General features: G+C 41.9%; 1 protein-coding gene across 1 annotated transcript in view; it reads left to right on the forward strand.

The window, feature by feature from the left end:
• The window catches only part of LOC144048775 (amyloid-beta A4 precursor protein-binding family A member 1-like), a 79,345-nt gene that overhangs the window by 21,020 nt on the left and 38,541 nt on the right, over window positions 1-19,784 (forward strand). Inside the window, exons 7-9 of the mRNA XM_077561101.1 lie at window positions 8,336-8,422; window positions 9,374-9,559; window positions 12,462-12,641. Of these exons, the coding sequence (XP_077417227.1) occupies window positions 8,336-8,422; window positions 9,374-9,559; window positions 12,462-12,641 (453 nt within the window). The remainder of the gene's footprint in view (window positions 1-8,335; window positions 8,423-9,373; window positions 9,560-12,461; window positions 12,642-19,784) is intronic.

The raw sequence follows: 19,784 nt of genomic DNA on the forward strand, positions 1-19,784 counted from the left end.
AATAAATATTTCATTGTACATTTAGAATAGATTTATCATTTGCGATTAACCGTGAGTTAACTGTTGAAGTCACGCGAATAATTATGATTAAAAAAATTAATTGCCTGACACCACTACTCTTTAGTCTAAGATTGTTTGTAAGATCAAACGCTTCCAGCTAGATAAGCTTAAATTCTACAACCAGTCTTCTTGAAAGCGATTGGAGTCTCTTCCACTTAACTCTCAACTATTATTAATATTATTAATATGTCCCGGGCTAAAAGCGTTTTATTTTTCTTTGCAGGCAGTTTTGTGAATCAATGACTTAAACCCCTATCCCACTGAACTGCGAACATGATTACGAATGTTGTATTAGCAAAATATGATGTTGTCATCCCAGTCATTTTGCGACATACCTGCAACGTGTTTGTGGTCTAAAAGCGAGATTTGAGACAACCCGTGAATTTACCTAAAATTTTAGTCAAATTGACTCACACAACAGATTATTATTTTCGTTTCCTTTTTATTAGAAGATGTAATTATTGGACATCGGCGTCCGCGACACGTTTGTGTACAAGCAACCCCTGTTCATTTTAACCCCTGTTCATTTTGGACTTATTTGCTGGTCTGATTATAAAAAATTGTATGGTGTTGTCAAATTGCCATCATTTAGATATCACTCCATCTTAGGTTTCTTCCTTCGAGAAAGAAAGGGGAAAAAAGACATTTGTATAAGTGACTGGAGTGGAGTGCGACTTCCTTCATGTGCACAACCGGTCCTCGGTGGCATTATGAAAAAAAATACGTGACTGATTGTCCTCAAAAAGTATGAGTACATGTGCAAACATATTTTAATCATAGTCTAAAAATATTAGAATGAAGCTCGCCGCATTTTGGATAATATTTAAGATAGAAGCGCTGCCGCACATTCATAGGCATAATAATAATAATAATAATATTGCTTAACGCTTTGAATGTTATCAAAAATATTGTAAGTTCCATTCTAATATTTCCAGACATGTAGGCCTACTCATTGTCAGGAGGTTAAAGTTTGGTGGAGGACCCAAACGCAGGGAAGCAGGGCAAGGAGGCAGAGGTAATGTTAAAAAAAATAATAATAATTTAATTATACAAAACAAAAGAGAACTCCAAATGGTCCATCAGTGCCGGTCAGGAGGGCGTCCCGGATGCCACACTGGAGCAGAAGACGGCTGTGGCAGCATCTGCGCCGCCCTGGCATGAGAAGCAGAAGGCGTCCACAGGGCGTGCGCCGCCGGACAAGAAGCAGAAGGCGGCCACAAGGGCGTCGGCGGACGAGGAGCAGAAGGCAGCCGCAGGGCGTGCGGCGCCGGACGAGGACCGGAAGGCGGCCACAGAGCTTGCGCCTCTGGATGAGGAGCAGGGGATGACCACAGGGCTTGCGCCGCCAGACGAGGAGCAGAGGACGGCGCTACCTGTCCACAATCATAGGCTTGAGACCGCCATGGCAGAGGCGAAGAGACTTAGCACGACAGCGGCCGAGGCAAGGAGGCTCGGGGCGGCGGCAGCACAGGTGAGGAGGCCCGGGCCGGCAGCAGCACAGGCGAGGAGGCCCGGACGGGGACTTGAGGCTGCCGTGGAGCCGGGACGGGGACTTGAGGCTGCGGCAGACGTGGAGCCGGGACGGGGACTTGAGGCTGAGGCAGACGTGGAGCCGGGATAGGGACTTGAGGCTGCGGCAGACCTGGAGCCGGGACGGGGACTTGAGGCGTTGGCAGACGTGGAGCCGGGACTGGGACTTGAGGCTGCGACAGACGTGGAGCCCGGACGGGGACTTGAGGCTGCCGTGGAGCCGGGACTGAGACTTGAGTCTGCGGCAGACGTGGAGCCGGGATGGGGACTTGAGGCTGCGGCAGACATGGAGCTGGGACGGGGACTTAAAGGCTGCGGCAGACGTGGAGCCAGGACGGGGACTTGAGGCTGCAGCAGACGTGGAGCCGGGACAGGGACTTGCGGCTGTGGCAGACGTGGAGCCGGGACTGGGACTTGAGGCTTCGACAGACGTGGAGCCGGGAATGGGACTTGAGGCTGCGGCAGATGTGGAGCCGGGACTGGGACTTGAGGCTGCCGTGGAGCCGGGACTGGTACCACATCAACTTGCCGTGGAGCCGTGACTGGGACCACATCAGCCTGCCACCATTGGGGTTGGGGAACACAGGAGACACGAGGGACCGAGGATACAGGAACTAAAGACTCAAAACTAGAAACCGTTTTGACGCGGTGAGGACAAGGGAGAACGAGGTAACGAGGACATCGGAGAACGAAATGACGTGGGGGCAAACTTGGAAGGACGTGACTTGGGGTGACAAGATCGCAGGGAATGAGGAAAATGGTGGGGAATGAAATGATGTGGGGACAGGTTCGAGACATGACTTGGTTACAGACATACTATGTGATGAGATAAGGGGTTTAGTGGCTCGGAAGACGTGGAGTGACGTGACTTGAAAAAGGGGGCTGACGTTTGTGAAGAGGATTTGTGACCTTTACTTGGGCACGCCCGCCGGCCACCATGCGGAGGTCCCGGATAGATGGCCAAACGGGTGCCCAAATAAAGGTCACATATACCTGAGGGTGTGGGGATGGGTTCCTCAAAAGAAAAACGGGTCAAGAACTGAGAAGGACTAGAAAGACCAGGGAAATCAAAATCTGAATCAAAATCATCGGAGTCAGAGAGAAGATTAACCAAAACCGGTGCGTGTTCCATGTCAGAAAGGTCAGAATCGGTATCTAAAAACAGATAAGGAGGTGACTCATGTGACACACAAGGAGGACTATAGGACACGAGTGAGGGGGGCATAGACGAACGAGAGACAGAGGAAAAAAACAGAACCTACACGAAGAGGGAGGTGGTGGTCGGCAGGCTGAGGGCTAGCTGGGCGGCACCATGTGCTTCCCACTGGGTCCTTTCTTGGTCGATTCATTCTGTCAGGAGTTAAAGTTTGGTGGAGGACCCAAATGCATGGAAGCAGGGCAAGGAGGAAGAGGTCATGTAAAAAAAAAAGGAATTTAATTATGCAAAACAAAAGAGAACTCCAAATGGCAAGTGAAAACAAAAGATGGGCTGAGGGCACTGATTGGTTGACACGAGGAAAGGCAGGATTACACTTAACAAGTCCAAGGGAGACAAACAAGGAAAAACAAAACCCAAACATGACACTCATAAATTTTGGTGACAATCTGTCGTTTATTTTGTTTTGTTTTTTACATTAAGTGACGTAATGTATTGTGTCTATAGCGGCTGGGAGCCATCACATAATAATAATAATAATAATAATGGCTTACTTCTAATATTTATTTATCAGACTATCGTTAGCACATGTACGCGCACATGTACGCATACATTTTGGTGACGGTCACGCTTTTCATTCATAATGCCACCATAACGGACCGGTTGCTATGTGTCACCTGTGACTGTTTTTTTTCTTTCCTAAAGGAAAAATACATGAAACGAAGGAGTGCTATCTAAATTATGTCAATACTTGACGACGCCATAGGCATTTTATAGCACAATATAGACCAGGAAATAAGTCCAAAATGAACAGGGCCGTTTGTGCCCCTGCACACCACGTCATAGCGACGACGCGCTGCACAAAAAGTCCAATATGACAGCATACTACATGGTCATCATTTTGACACTTAATCGGCTCAAACCTTTTTTTTTCAGGGAGTCCGATGCCATTGATATTTTAATGTTTATATAGCCTATGCCCGCGCAGCAACATCTTGCATTTTGGAGGAATGTCCGTACTGCCCATTGTGGGCTGGGGGACATTGAGCTCTTGTAAAACATGAAATACAAACTAGAAAACATGTTCAACACATGTGTGCAAGCTAGCTTTTTGTTTTTCATTTTTGAAATATGATTTCAATGCGTGTGTGCTGTTCCAGTCAGAGACACACTTTTCCAAACAGAGCGCGTGCCACCTCAACACAAGCGCTCTCTCACCGTAGTATATGGCCGTCAAATTGAATTTATGAATGAGACCTCGGAAATAACTTTGTCGACTTGTTTGATAACAAATTCCGATGAATTACGATGGGATTAGGAGCAAATGCCCATGTTGGCGAAACAATGGAGTCTCAAGGAAATTTTGAACATTGGCAAAAACTACAACTAACTCCGAACACAAATGCGACATTACAATTCCAAACCCTGTCGAACTCTGACAAAACATAACTTTTGCAACGTTCGGCAATGCTCGTAACTCAGTGGGATTGAGGCTTTAATGTGAGGATGAGGATGGTTAACATCTTAAAGCTCCTATCCCAGAGTTGTGAATGTTGCTGAACGTTGCCAAAGTTGTTTTGCCAGAGTTTGACAGTGTGCGGAATTGGTCGGAATATGTCGCATTTGTGTTTGTGTAAAATGATTCGTAGCTGTCGCAAACATGTTCAATCCATTGTTTTGCCATCATTCGCATTTTCTCGTAATCCCGTCGTAATTCATTGTAATTTGTCATAAAACGCGTCGGCAAAGTTCTTTCCGAGGTCCCATTCATAAATTCAATTTGACGCCCATATACGACGGTGAGAGAGCGCTTGTGTTGAGGCAGAGCGCGCTCTGTTTGGAGAAGTGCGGCTCTGCTTGGAGCAGCACACGCATTGAAATCATATTTCATACTGTGTATATATATATATATATATATATATATATATATATATATATATATACATATTTATATATACAGTAATACCTACATATCAGTGAGACGAACACAGGAGAAGTGACATTGACGTGTGATTCCAGTACAACAAAATCATGCAAAATATTTTGCTGTAAAAGCTAAGGAGGTTGCGCAAAACTACGACTCGGCTATCCGCCATTGTTGACAGACTGGCGGATAGCGTGCAGTCAAGCAAGAATTGGAGCATACGTCATCAAACTGTTGGAGTATCCTGCATATGGTCTCCACATTAGGGCGCATTTTGTAATCTTTCCACTCTGGAGCCTGGTTCCAATAGTGATTGATTTCAAGCTCTGAAACGGCGACGCCGTGTGGACGAACTGCCCAAACAATAAGAAACTTGTTCGGATACATTTAAATGGGCTTTCATGTCGACGACGAGGCCTCAATACACACATATTGATTGACTCAACAAGACACACATGAGTGAGACACAAGTGGCTGAAGGGACTGATTTGTTCTTGCAGGAATCACTAAGTTAAATTTTAGACTTTTTTTTAGATCTTTTTAGACCATTATGAGAACATTTTTAGACAAACTTCAATTCATAGCAAGCTGGTGCTTTCCGGCTTGCGCGTGTGACTTGAGGGCCTTCACACCCAACTTTTTTTTGTTTTTTATTTGCATACTTTGCCTATTGCCTGTTACATCTTCCAACCAGCTGGAAAACTCTGTACTTTCAAGCCAATTCTTGTTAAACTGACATTTGCCCATTTTACAGAAACACATCCACACTCCCCATTCTGACTAACTGCATAAACTCGGTGGAAACAAAAACTTGAAAGGTACAGTACTGCAGTAGTGGACACATTGAGCCACCTAAATATAATGCTACATTCACACAAAAAGCAAAGGGACTGTTTTGCCTCACTTTACTCACTAGTGGCTCATTGCCGAAATGTACACTGGCGCTTCATTTGCGCACACCGGAGACAGGGGCTTTGCTTTGCTTCACTTATCACAGCCACTTCCACTATGGCAAAACTCTTTTCAGATGAAAAAAAAAGTTTCAACATTGCAATCAATTAGCCAACACTGCTATAATGCTGTAGTTAATGCAGGGTTCTACGTTAAGCCTTTTCGGGTGGTGACTGAAGGAATATTTTGATTACTATATTAAGTGTAATCTTTGCGTGTTCCAAAATAATTGTATTCGAGATCTGATGAAGAAGGTTCCTTGCAAGGATTTATTTAGAAGCTTCTAAAGACAAAGTCAGGACACCACATCTGAATGCAACGTGGGGCCCCAAGTCTGTAACAGTCTACAGAACATCCACTCATTTATAACCAAAAGATAAAAGGTTCCTCTTCCCGCCTCTTGATTAAACAAAGGACAGACATGTCGACTCCTAGTTGAACAAATGTGTGATGTTATTAGTAAGCAGACATTTACATACAGACATGTCGACTCCAGGTTAAACAAAGGTGTAATGTTATTAGTAAACAGACATTTACATACAGTTCCCCTTCTTGACTGGGGGAACAAATGCAATTAGGATCTGAACCCAGACTTTTAGTCTCTAATGACAAAAGACTCTGATGACATCATGCACATTCTATCTTCAATAGCTTTGGGGGTACGAAGATCAATAAGAGTTCACAAAATCACCATCCCACTGTATTATTTTAAATACTCATGATTATATCACATCTATATGCTTTATAAGTAAATTAAAAAACAGTAAAATTATAAATTGAAAATATTAAATGTCTTCATGACCCTGCCAGAACTAGCACTGGCCCTGTATATCGCTAGCCTTAGGCCATTACCTCACATCAGAATGGGGTCAATTTCAAATCAATACTATTAATCGTCCTCAAGTGTGTGTATTTTTTTTCCTGTTTATGTTTTTATTTTTACAAATGATTCACCAATCTCGAGTGCTGAAAATCGATTGCTTTCTTTGGTAACGCAATGTCAATGATTGAACAAACATTCTGTTTTTGAGGATGACGGCAACACAGCAACATCACCAGAACTCGTCACTTCATCACCGCAAGCATGACATCACTTGCCCAAAAAAAAGATAGCTCAAACAATAAGAAAGAAACAAGAGAATAAATAATGTAATGATTTCTAATAAGTAAATAAAGTAATTCACAATTAGTAAAACATAACTCTAAAACATTATATATCATATATTTAAGTGTTGATTTTATCACATTTAGTGATGAAGTATTGTATTTTTACTGGTGTCCAGACACCCTTTACAATACACAATAAAATAAAATTTAAAAACTAAATACGCAAATGAAATAAAAGTAAAATATCTAGTGGCCATATAAGTCACATTCAAAATCTGTGGTTGTACAAGCTTTTTTCAAGGCAAGTCCAAATAATTAAATTTAATACAACAGCGTGCCTAAAATAGTGCACATTTAACCAGTTTCCACACAAACTGCAGTGTCTCCGTCTGAACACTTGGTGGCACACTAGGTCCCACCCACATAGTGACGTACTTTATAGAGACCCGAAAAAGAAAGCCACGAAAGGATTCTTCAGTGTCATATGCTAACTTCGAATCAAAGCTATTAATAATGAATAAAGACAAATACAAGACTAATTGCTGAGAATGCTGCCAGATTATCAAACTCAATGCCTGCTACAGGCACAGACAACGCCCCCACCCAATTAAACCCAAACTATTTGTGGCGATCAAAGGCTTTTATCTGCCTTGGTCCGAAGGCAACAAGCTAGATGCTATGCTAACTGCTACGAAATACCCGCCTGCCCGAACTACATTGACTACAATACAAACGCACCCCCTTAAAATGCCCCCCTTTGCTTTTGGTGTGGATATTTTTCAGCATGCAGACAGTATAAAGAACAACGCAACAGGCACATTTTTTTTTTCTGCAGACAGTTCTCGGAATGGACGAAGCGGTTATAAACATTTAAGACTTGGGTAAATTGAATTTTAGACCTGCAATTAAAATATGGGTGTTTTTAAAGACTTTTAAGGCTTAAAATTTAAGTTTGTTAATTTTAGACTTTTAAAGACTTTTTTACACCCTGCGGGAACCCTGTGATTGGTCAACACACGGGGAAGGGAAGACACACACAGGTAGAGGTTGTTGCAAATGACGTGACAAGGGGAGAGACAAGGAGCACGTAACAAAACACTGATCACAAAAGGCAACAAGAAAACCCAAAATCAAACAAAACCCCAACCCCACAGAACCGAAACACAACAGTTGTCTATTACAAAATAAAGATGTAACTGTTCTATTTTGGCAATGTCTTTATAGCTTTGGATTATTTTGTTACTTTATGACCAAAAATTAGTAAAATTGATCTTCTTTCCCTGAAACCGACATGCTGAAAACCATGTCATCGGCTGCGATTCCCAATTTAATAATTGGATTGGGGCATCCCTACAGTTTAGCAGACAAACTATGTTCTATTTAAATGTTCCAGTATGAACCAAGATCTCATACACTCTACTTGCATTCCTGCTTCCAATAATGATCTGCATCTTGTATTGTCTTTTTCTGTGTTTGTTTTGATTATTTCGGTCACTTGTGTTTCCTGTGGTGATGATGGACTTGAAAATACAGATACCTGATCACTTGCTCTTTTTGTATATATATTTTTTTCCATATGTGCTCTGTAAATGTGTACATTTTTATAGGCTCTAGAGGATAATGCCCAGCCCATGACACAAGTTGATCTCTTCATCTCCACTCAGAGAATAAAAGTGCTCAATGCAGATTCTCAGGTACAGTGTTCCCTCGTTTCTCACGGGTTCATCTTTCACGGCCTTGCTGTTTCGCGGATTTCTTTACAGCGTGCTTTTTTTTTTTTACAGCGTGCTTTTTGGTTAGTTTTTTTTTTTTTACAATGCTCCATCCGTTGCCGCCAACAGACGGCTCAGCGCGCCGCCTGCCACCCGCCCCACGGTCCACGCAGGCGGTCCCAGTCAAAATGGGTTTATGTGTCCTGCCTCATATCTTCATCATTAAAATTAAGATTGACCGCCCCGAACCAGTCATGGCCGTTCCTCGGTGTCCTGCGTCCCGGAGATAAAGGACCAACAAACGACCCGATATATATATATATATATATAGCAATTGATATCAGAATGCAAATTGTAAAATAATCTGTCTTTAAGGACATTCAATTCTTACAGTCAACGTCAAAATCATTGCTTTCAAACCATAACCAAACATAAGTAAAAAACATTTAGAATTATGAAGCATTAAGAGATGTTTGTGTCATTGTGCTTTGCTATGTTTAGAATGAATAAGCAAAACCAATGATCACAGAATGCAAATTGGCATCGGCCAATGGTGACAATTGATCACTGTAATTTTCTAACGAATGGGGAAAGGCAAAAGTGACGTATGCCATAAAGCAGTCGGTACATTTGTACATTTTTGTGTGTTACGGTTCCTGTCACCCTCCTCAAAGTTGCTTAGTGCGAGTAAAAGTGATACAGACCCCTCTCAGGCCATGACAAATGTATCATTCAACAAGTTTTAAGTCAATGTTTCATCAGCAGAGTTATGTAAATATTTTATGAAGATTGTAAAGTTCCTTAGTGTTGTTTTCATGTGGAAGCCGGCAAAATTTACTGACACACCCACCTCTGGTCTTTACACTAAAATAGCATTGATTTTCAGTGTTGATATCATTCACTTACGGACTGTTGGGGCTCTTTGACTTCCAGGAGACAATTTTGAACCATCCTCTGCGCACCATCTCCTACATTGCAGACATCGGGAACATTGTGGTTTTGATGGCCAGACGTCGAATGTCACAACTCGATTCTCAAGAAACTGTTGACACATCAGACCTGGAAGCAGACAGCAAGTGCCAGTACAAGATAATGTGTCATGTGTTTGAATCTGAGGATGTGAGTCAATAACAATTTTATTATGAAACTATTCACGGAGATATTTCACATACAGAATTTGCCAGATGTGCCTTTTTTTTGTCTCCTATGATTTTGAAAATATTTAGGTTTTAGCCAGGGCCGGCTTTCCCTTTGGGTGACATAGGTGAATGCTTAAGGTGCTGTGTCTTCAGGGGGCACCACAAAATTAGGGGAAAATACACCTTGATTAACAGGCCTTTTTAATTAACTTTTTGATCACCAGCTTATGTTTGGCAGGTAACTCTAAATTTACCAGCCAAATAGATTTTCATTTTTTTTAACAGCTCAGTTTTTATCTACCTCCCTCACACTGTCTCTGTTCGTTTCTTGCATTGGTTGCACTTTAGACAGTACTGCATCTCTGCTTTTTGCAGATGGTTTTGGCTTCATCAAGCTGTAATCTTCAACTCTCACTGAACTGGAGTGGTTCGCAGCAGAGTGTTAAGTGGTTGGGGTGGTCAGCACATTCAAATCAGACCACGGTACTCAGTAAGAAATAGGTGAAGTGCCTTCTCCGGGTCAGAAATTAGATCCTGGCCCATATGGAGGAGTTCAATCTGTTTTATTTCTAAATAATATATATAATATTATAACTCCATAGAGGTGACTTAATTAGATAAAAAAACTTAATGAAACCCAATATTGTAATAATGTCACCAATATTGTAATAAAAAATGAAATCCCAACTGATATTTTAATAAAATTTTTACTTATAATGTGATAACTTACTACATTATACCACAAAAGTCCAGCAAAAGTGATGTATGTCATCACCAGTGTCACTAAGTAATAACGAGCAATCTAACGCGTACATTTTTCCAAACTAGTAATTTGATTAAAGTTACTTTCCTAAGTGGCTGTACGTTACTATTTTTTTTATTACCTCATAATGCAGAATCTTGTTGTCCATTTTGAGGAGAATTTAGAGGATAAAATATTTCTCTTGCATTTGAGAGTGACACATGTCACGTTTTCTCAGCGGAAGACGCATTGCCGGGTCACGTGTACCAACATACGTATGTGAGTGCTCAGAGTCTGGCCAAAACAATGGAAGAAGCAAGAGGAGCGCCACTGACGGGTGTATTTGCTATTACTTTGCATTTTTGTCCAGTAAAGATGACAAAAACCTCTCAGTGCGTTGCAAACTTTGCACTGGCTCAAAGACAATGTAACAATGTAAAACAATGGTCTTGCCAGCGGTTATTCGCAAAACCTGTTTCCATAGCCAAAATTTGCATTTCCCTTTTTTTGATACGATTCAAAATCCACCTCCTCCAAGCGTAAAAACTTTTTGGGGTAAATTTTGGTCCCTTTTTCGAATTTCTAGCGTTTCCATTCAGTTTTATTTTTGCATTTCTTGAAAATTCGAATAAAAACGGGGGGATGGAAACTCAAATTATGTCTCCCGGCTGGATTGGGAATGCCCCAGGAGTAGTTTGATGAAGTGGATAGGGTGGAAGACAACAAATGGTTGCTGTCAGCCATAAACGCGCCAAAATAGTTGTCCGCTCAACTACACTTGATGTGTGGGTTGACCGAAGCTCTGTCTACACATGATTGCTCACTCTATTACACCTCTAGCAACAACTGTGATTTGTGATTGACACTGGCAGTGGATAGGTACAGACATGCCAAGTGGTCTGATTTGTCTGTATTTTAAGCAGCATTTGCCATTATTCCATTCTATTGTTACGGATAAATCAAAGATTTTCCGCAGAGTAAATTATACACGCTAATGCTGAGCTCAAACTTCAGAAGTCAAGTTTATTTATATAGCCCTTGTCTACCGTATAAAAATAGTACTATGTAGTTGATACTGTTATTTTGATGTGTGGGGATATTGTAATTGGAGACAGTCCTCCAATACAACCATGTAGGTCGTTTCGAAAAGGTGCCATATTACGACCAAGTGTTACATATTTTATCAAATCATATCAAAAGTGAGTCTCGAACCCAGTCCGTCTGGTCGGAAGATGAGTGTTTATCTGACTGATTTATATGTCTATTGATTATTTTAGTGTTGACTCCATGTTTTCTTAGTGTTGACTCCATGTTTTCTTAGTGTTGACTACATGTTTTTGATCTACAATCTCATTGTGCCTTTTCCTAATCCAAACCATTAGTGTCCCATGTATAGGCGTCCGTCCAGTCATTGTTTTAGTGTTGATTACATGTTTTCTTAGTGTTGAGTACATGTTTTGTAACGGTCTACAACCTCACTGTACCTCTTCCTAATCTCAACCATTACTGTCCCATGTAAAGACGTAACGTGTACTGTACAACCTCACTGAAAGCCTCATCCTAACCCCAACCATTAGTCCGTGACGGCAAATTGACATACATGTCAACACTAAAATTGAATTGTTAGCTCAGTATGATAGACGTCTCAGTTTTGTATTTTTTCGCTATTTAACATGGCCGATAGAGGTCGCTAAACTACAATATGCATCACCTGGTCGTATTTTGCTGCATGGTAAAAGGACCAATATGATCATTATTGTTGGAGGACTTGTGTAATTGTGTACTTAAGAAATCACCAAATGCCAGTGTTACTGTCAAACTGTCATACAGTGTTCACCTCATTCGCACAAAAATACTATTGCAATGTTGTTACTCTCATGTTATCCTTTAATCTTTGAGCTGTGCTTAGATTTGTTTCTCTGTACGTGTTGTAGAAATGACAATAAAGCTTGAATTTTTAAGAAGAGATAGCTTACATTCCCCGCATGCTGGACTTAATTAGAGAATTAGAATTAGAGAATTAATTAACAAGGCTTGAAATTTATGATAATAGTTATTGGTCTTGACCAAATTTAGGGACTCATTGTGTGAATTGAGTATGGAACTAAATGACTTCATCCCGTTTTACCCCAACATGTAGGCCCAGCTAATTGCTCAGTCCATCGGACAGGCCTTCAGTGTGTCTTACCAGGAGTTCCTGAGGGCTACCGGCATTAACTCTGATGACCTAAGCCAAAAAGAATACAGTGACCTGGCTAACACTCGGGACATGTACAATGATGACCTCATCTACTTTTCTAAGTCGGAAAACTGCAAAGAGGTAAGACTGGTTATAGTTCAAACAGTGAATTGGTTCTACTGTACAAGCATATGTAACCCAGGCGTGCTGCACCAGCCCCTGCACACTGGCAAAGTCTGTGTTGTGTTTTAGTTGATGTGTTGTGGTGCAGCGGGAGGTTGCACAGGACTCGGATTGTGGCTGAGATGATTTCACTTTAAAAGTCGATTCAAAACCAAAAAGAAACTCACATTACAGTTGTGCAGTGAAATCAAGGTAATACAAAGTATAAATTGGTAAGGCATAATGCACTCAATTGCTCAAATCAAACCACAGGAAATTAAACAACTAATATTCCCAATCTTGTTCCCACAAGATAAACAAGTCAACACGCATTAACAACAAGATTAATTGAACAAAAAACCTTGGATGGTCTTTTAAGCCGAACATATAAAATGGATGGTAGCGTCTAGCACACTCACCTATTCAAAACCACAAAAAAAAACTGAATCAAGATGGATGCCCCACGCATATGCAGCCAAAATCACGGGGTCTCCAAGGTGCTTGTGAAATTAAGTTAAACTGTGCATGGTCACCACCCCGTGGCAGCCTACAATCACTACCTTACACATACAAACATAAAGAACGTAATACGGTACCATAACAGACTCAAACTGGAAAATGTGTTCACTGGGCAGTGTGGGCACTCATGACATAAATTCCTAAGTTACTGTAGCGCAATGTAGTTGCACAGCCCGTAGACTCTCGTTGTTCTTTATTAGGGTCCCCATTAGTTTCCGCAAAGTGGCCGCTAGTCTTCCTGGGGTCCTCAAATACTGTAAGTAACTGGCCAAAAACATACAAACCTTAAAATTACTCCGATACCATACAAAATATTAAAACGATCACAAAAATATATATTTATATATTTTTAATTCAGGCGCAACATTAATAAATGCAAATACATCGCTTTCCCCAATTATAAGGAATGTTTTAAAAAAACGTCATGTTTTAAAAATGCAACACAGGAAAAAAAAGCCCACACTGGCGACTCCCATGTCACCATGATGCATCTTCTGTGAACTCAAGGTCGTGCGCATTATGACGTCACAAATATGCAACACCACCATAGGAGAGGGGAGGGGTTGAGCCACAACAACAATAGATGGACCAACGTGGTCAAATTGGTTGATAATTGCCGATAATAATCGGCAACTTTCTTTATTATCTGTTTTATCTGTTTGACGTCAAATTAGTCGATAATTGCAGATAATTATCGGCCACCGATATTATCATGCATCCCTAGTTACCAGGCAAAGTAATTTATCTCAAATAATTTGGATTTTTATATATTTTTTATATTATTATTATTATTTTTTATTTTTATTATTATTATCATTATTGTTATTATTATTGTTATTATCTCTTTTATCACAGTCTTTGCTGGTGTTTCTTTTGTAAACCATGCACCTAGGGCGTCAGTCACTTCTTTTTCTTTCGGCTTTACCCGTTAGGGGTCGCCAAAGTGAATCAGTTGCCTCCATCTAACCCTGTCCTCTGCATCCTCTGCTCTCACACAAACTACCTTCATGTCCTGTTTAACTACATCCGTAAAACTCATCTTTGGTCTTCCTTTAGACCTCTTACCTGGCATTTGGAAACTCGGCATCCTTCTGCCAATATACTGGCTATCTCTCCTCTGGACATGTCCAAACTATCTCTGTCTGGCCTCTCTGACTTTATCTCTAACATCTGCTGTCCCTCTGATGTACTCATTCCTGATTCTATCCATCCTGGTCACTCCCAAAGAGAACCTCAGCATCTTTATCTCTGCCACCTCCAGCTCTGCCTCCCGTCTTTTGCTCAGTGGCACTGTCTCCAGACCAAACAACATAGCTGGTCTCACCACAGTTTTATAAACCTTTCTTTTCATTTTATCTGAAACTCTATCACACATCACACCTGACACTTTTCTCCACCCGTTCCAGCCTGCCTGCACACGCTTCATCACTTCTTTTCCACACTCTCCATTGCTCTGATCTGCTTACTTTTTTTTTTTTTTATGTGACCCCACCCAGTGAATATACAATTGTGTGTGTGTGGTGCATTAAAATTGGGAGCAGGTGAGCCGGAGCAGAGGAAATATCCCCACGCGCCGATCCACCTGCCTCCCAGTCATGTCAGTGAGTGTATGTGGTGCATTAAAAAAATAAGTAGGGTGGGGGGGGGGGTTGTTACGGTGTGCGGCGGGGACACGGACAGGGGATTGCAGCACTGCTCTATACTGCCGTCTGCCCCAACCGATGGCACCCCACTCCGACACACCTGCCCCCCCCCCCCAGTTGTGTGGTGCATTAAAATTGGAGGGGAGTTGTAGGGCGAAGACGGTGTATCCCCCCCACACACACACACGCACACAAAGTGTGTTATGTGCCCTATATGTCTATAAACAAAGTGTATTGTGCAAAACTAGTGCAGTGAGTTAAGAGGAGCGCCCAGCATTAATTGTGTCGCTTAATCGATGTTGTAATGAAGAATAAATCTAGAAGTCTGAGGTTATTACAATCCTTCTGTTCTAGTTCCAGCCAACAGTTAGTATCTCTGTTGGGTTGTGCCCATAGAATGATATATTGTAGCTGGTTAGCTATATAGAAGTGGATACAATTTGGTGCCTCTAGACCTCCTTTGGATTTACTTCACTTCATCCTTACTAATCTTTGCTACTTCTTGGTCCACAACAGTCACCTCTTCTACGTTTCGTTCTATCTCATTTTCCTCATTCATCAAATCTTCAAAATAATCTTTACATCTTCCCATCACACTACTGGCATCTGTAAACACACTTCCATCCCTATCCTTTATTACCCTAACTTGTTGCACGTCCTTTCTATCTTTGTCTCTTTGCCTTGCCAACCTGTATAAATCAGTCTCTCCATCCTTATGTCCAACCTAGCATACAAGTTATCGTAAGCCCCTTGTTTGGCCTTTGCCATGTCTACTTTCACCTTACGCTGCATTTCCCTGTACTCCTGTCTACTTTCTTCAGTCCTCTCAATGTCACACTTTTTCTTAGCTAACCTCTTTCTCTGGATCCACTTCTGCACCTCCTCACTCCACCACCAAGTCTCCTTATCCCCTTTCCTTCCAGATGACACACCAAGGGACTCTTACCTGTCTCCATGATCACATTTGCTGTAGTTGTCCAGTCATCTGGAAGCACCATCCAGAGCCCGTCTCAACTCCTTCTTGAAAGTCATACAACACTCTTCCTTTTTCAGCTTCCACCATTTCGTCCTCTGCTCTGCCTTTGCCGTCTTTGTCTTCCTCATTACCAGAGTCATCATACACACTACCATCCTATGCTGTCTGGCTATACTCTCGCCTACCACTACTTTGCAGTCACTGTTCTCCTGCAGATTACACCGTCTACACATGATGTAGTCTACCTGTGTACTCCTACCTCCACTCTTGTAGGTCACCCTATGTTCCTGCCTCTTCTGGAAAAAAGTATTTACGACAGCCATTTCCATTCTTTTTGCAAAGTCAATCACCATCTGTCCTTCTGCGTTCCTCTCCTGGATACAAAACTTGCCCATCACCTCCTTATTGCCTCTGTTTCCGGCACCAATGTGTCCATTGCACCAATGACAACTCTCTCACTTCTAGGGATGCTTTGCATCATTTCATCAAGGTCCAACCAAAAGTTCTCCTTCTACTCCAGCTCAAATCCTACCTGTGGCGCATACCCACTAACAACATTGATCATCACACCTTCGATTCATAGCTTCTTGTACCCTGCTTCTAAACTTTTAGCTTTGCTCCCTCTCCACTTGGTCTCCTAAGCACACAGTATGTCCACCTTCCTCCTCTGCATCATGCCAACCAGCTCTGTACCTTTTCCTGCCATCGTTCCAACATTCAAAGTCCCTACTCTCAATCCTAGACTCTTGGTGTTCCACCAGCAGTAGTCCAGTTTCCACCGGCACCCTGTAGGTCAACAGCACCATTGGCGGTCGTTGTTAACCGGGCCTTTACCGATCCAGTATGGAAGTCATGTATTTGATTCGCATGTTTGATTTGGCCAAAGTTTTATCGGATGCCCTTCCTGACACAACCCTCTGTATTTATCCGGGCTTAGGACCGGCACAAGAAGACACTGGCTTGTGCCACCTTGCGGCTACATTACCTAGGGCGTCAGTCACTCAAGTCAATTATTCTGTTCAAATACTAAGCACCTTTCTGAGGATTCGCGCAGATCCCAGCATGCAGATCTTTTGAATCTCTGTCACAGGAGCTTGCTCTGATACTTTCATGATGTTTTCTACCATATCCTTCTTTACTGTACCAAGTGCACCAACAACCACAGAGTTCATTACTGTTTTCATATGCCACATTCTCTTTATTTCTAGTTCTCGGTCTTTGCACATGCTTCTTTTTCCATTTCCTTCAGTGTGATGGTTCTCTATGATGGGACATTCATATCAATCAGTTTGCAGGTGGAATTTACTGAATCTTTAATGATGAAGTCTGGCCTGTTCGCTGTTATAGTTCTATTAGTATTGACTGGCATGTCCCACATGATGGTGATGTTGTTATCTTTATTATGCATCACTATCTTTTTTTCTGTCATCTCTTTATCATGGTCTTTACAGATGCACCAGTGGAAATATGCTGCAGCATTATTCTTCCTGGAGATATACTCCATTTTGGCTAGTACCTTACATCCAGATAGAATATGGTCCACTGTCTCTTCATCTTGCGAACACATTCTGCATTTGCCCTCCCCTTGCTGGCCACATATTACTTTCTGATAGTTTCTGGTGTTTATAGCCTGGTCTTGGGCTGCTACAAGTAGTCCCTCTGTTTCTCCTTTCAAATTACAATTTGTATTTACAATTACAACCATTTGTTGGTAGTGACTGTGTCTACGTGAGGCTTCTCTAGGATCTTTGGATAATGGCCATGTAATGCTTTGTTTTTCCACTTTTCTTCTTCCATTAACTTTATTTAGGATTTAAACACGTATTTCAGGGCTTAGCATTTTCAATGTCAGAATTATCTTCTCTATTTTCAATCTCTAGCATTGTTACTTCACTTTTGAATTTAGTAGCATTCTTGGATATTGATTTTTTGTATTAAGATCTTTCATGTTCAAGCACCTTCTTTGGATATTGCCCTTCTTTGTGCTTCAGATAGTGATGAAGCCCTACTATTGCTGTTTTGAATGCTGTGTCTACGTCAATCAGGCCCCTACATCAATCTTTTCTTGGGATATACAGCCTTTCCACATCTGCTTTAGGATGTAACATCTTTGTTTGCGCGCTTTTCTGTTAATCTTCTTCAGTTCTGAGATTTTCCAGTCAATGATGCCAAAGCTATATTGCCCAACTGGAATTGCAGGGCTATTGATAGCTTCTATTTTGTTTCTTCCATTCAGCTCAGTTCTTAGGATTAGTCTTGTTCTCCCATTATATTCTTTTCTTATCTACTGTTTCATTTTGCTATGCTGGATACCATCACTTTTATCGACTCCCAGGTATTTGTATGCTCCTTCCTGGTTCCAACTCTAGTATTTCTGTCATCTATTACTATGTTTCTAGTTGAGTATTATTATTATTGTCATAGGCAATAACACAAGGACTAAACTGATTAGATAATCAAACAAAAACAAAAACAGGAAAGGAGAAACGGTCTTAAACGAGGTGATGGATTTCCTAATCAAACCAACATGGGACCCACATTTAACCTAATTGTTTAACCCAATTGGAGGCACCAACTTGTACAATCTGGTTAATGTCTGCGAAGTTGCACTTATAAATGGTCTGGTGTTTGTCCGAGACGCAGAAAGCCTGGATTGGAGGGTCACCAAGCCCGTTGTTTGAAGAAGAAGATGAAGAGAGAGAGACAGTTTGTCCCGCTGGGCAGCTGAGCCTTACGGCGGGGGATGGTCAACCTGTTGGCTGCAGAGAGGCCTTTTTGGTTGGGGCCTCAGTCCTATTGTTAGCGCTGCGATCCGTTTAGCTTTTTTAGGGACCCAAAGCAGTGTGTTTCACTGCGCCTGTCGCTGGGTGATGGCAAGCCGTGCAGTCGTCGTGGACTAGCCGAAAGCAGAGCCAGATGAAGCACTCCCCCCCCCCCCACGGAGCATGGGAGCTAGCAGCCAGGAACCAGCAGTGTGAAGGAGAGGAGTCAAAGAGGCAAAAAGAATGAAGAGAGTGAAACAAGCAGGGAGCTTGCCTTTATAGGGTGCTCAGTCAGCTTCCAATCAGGGGGGTCCGCCATCGAGTTACACAGAGACCAGAGCGGAACTTTACCAGCCTTGGGTCGAATGTTGGTGAAAACTGATCAGATTAAATTTAGATCCTGTTGGAAAACCTTCCTTGTTTTCCGCGTGTTCATAATGTTGAATGTGAATCAGGTTTATCATTAGTGAGATAAGAGGCAGGAAGAAATGTTCAAACGTTTGGTCACTTATCACACTCATTAATCTTTGCTGAGTCAGTTAAAAACAGTTATAACTAAAATCAAAACAGTTATAATTAAATTGAAACAGAAGATTCACTTCAAAACCCTCTCTTGGACTCGAAAGAGTCCAACACACAAAAGAAACATTTCAGAGAAAAATTCCAGCGGGATCTTCATCATCGCAAACGGCTGGCGCAACATTAAGCAAGGATTGTGTGGGAATATTGGACATTATCATTAGAATAAGAAGCAGAAGCACGCAACAATGAAACATCCCTTTAGCAGTGAGAGGAGGTTGTTTAGCAGTCATGTGGCATTAAAGAAAAATTTGATTCATTAAAAGATTTTTCAGTGGAATAAGCATATGTGAGTCTTAACACGATGTGTTGTGGTTATGTTCAAGAAAGAGTGTCGCGATGCAGCAGCAGATGGAGATGCGTTCCCACTTTGAAGCCATCTTGAGATGAAGTTCTTTGTTGAATGAAAAAGGGCGTTGTCAGCTTCTTTGAGGACCCCAGGGTTGACTGTACGAGGTCCTAGAATTGGTCACCGTAATTATTCTGCCCGCAAATGTGACTCAATCTTTGTGGAATGATGCCCTCGAAAGGGGCAGTTGACTCTGGATCAGTAGACGTGGTTTTTCCGGTCGAGTCGTCAGGTGGTGGGATTGCTGAGCCTGGGGCGGATCTGGCGGGCCGTGTAGCCACGATTTGGAACGAT

This window comes from Vanacampus margaritifer, chromosome 3 (genome assembly GCF_051991255.1).
Source record: "Vanacampus margaritifer isolate UIUO_Vmar chromosome 3, RoL_Vmar_1.0, whole genome shotgun sequence".
Classification (NCBI taxonomy): domain Eukaryota; kingdom Metazoa; phylum Chordata; class Actinopteri; order Syngnathiformes; family Syngnathidae; genus Vanacampus; species Vanacampus margaritifer.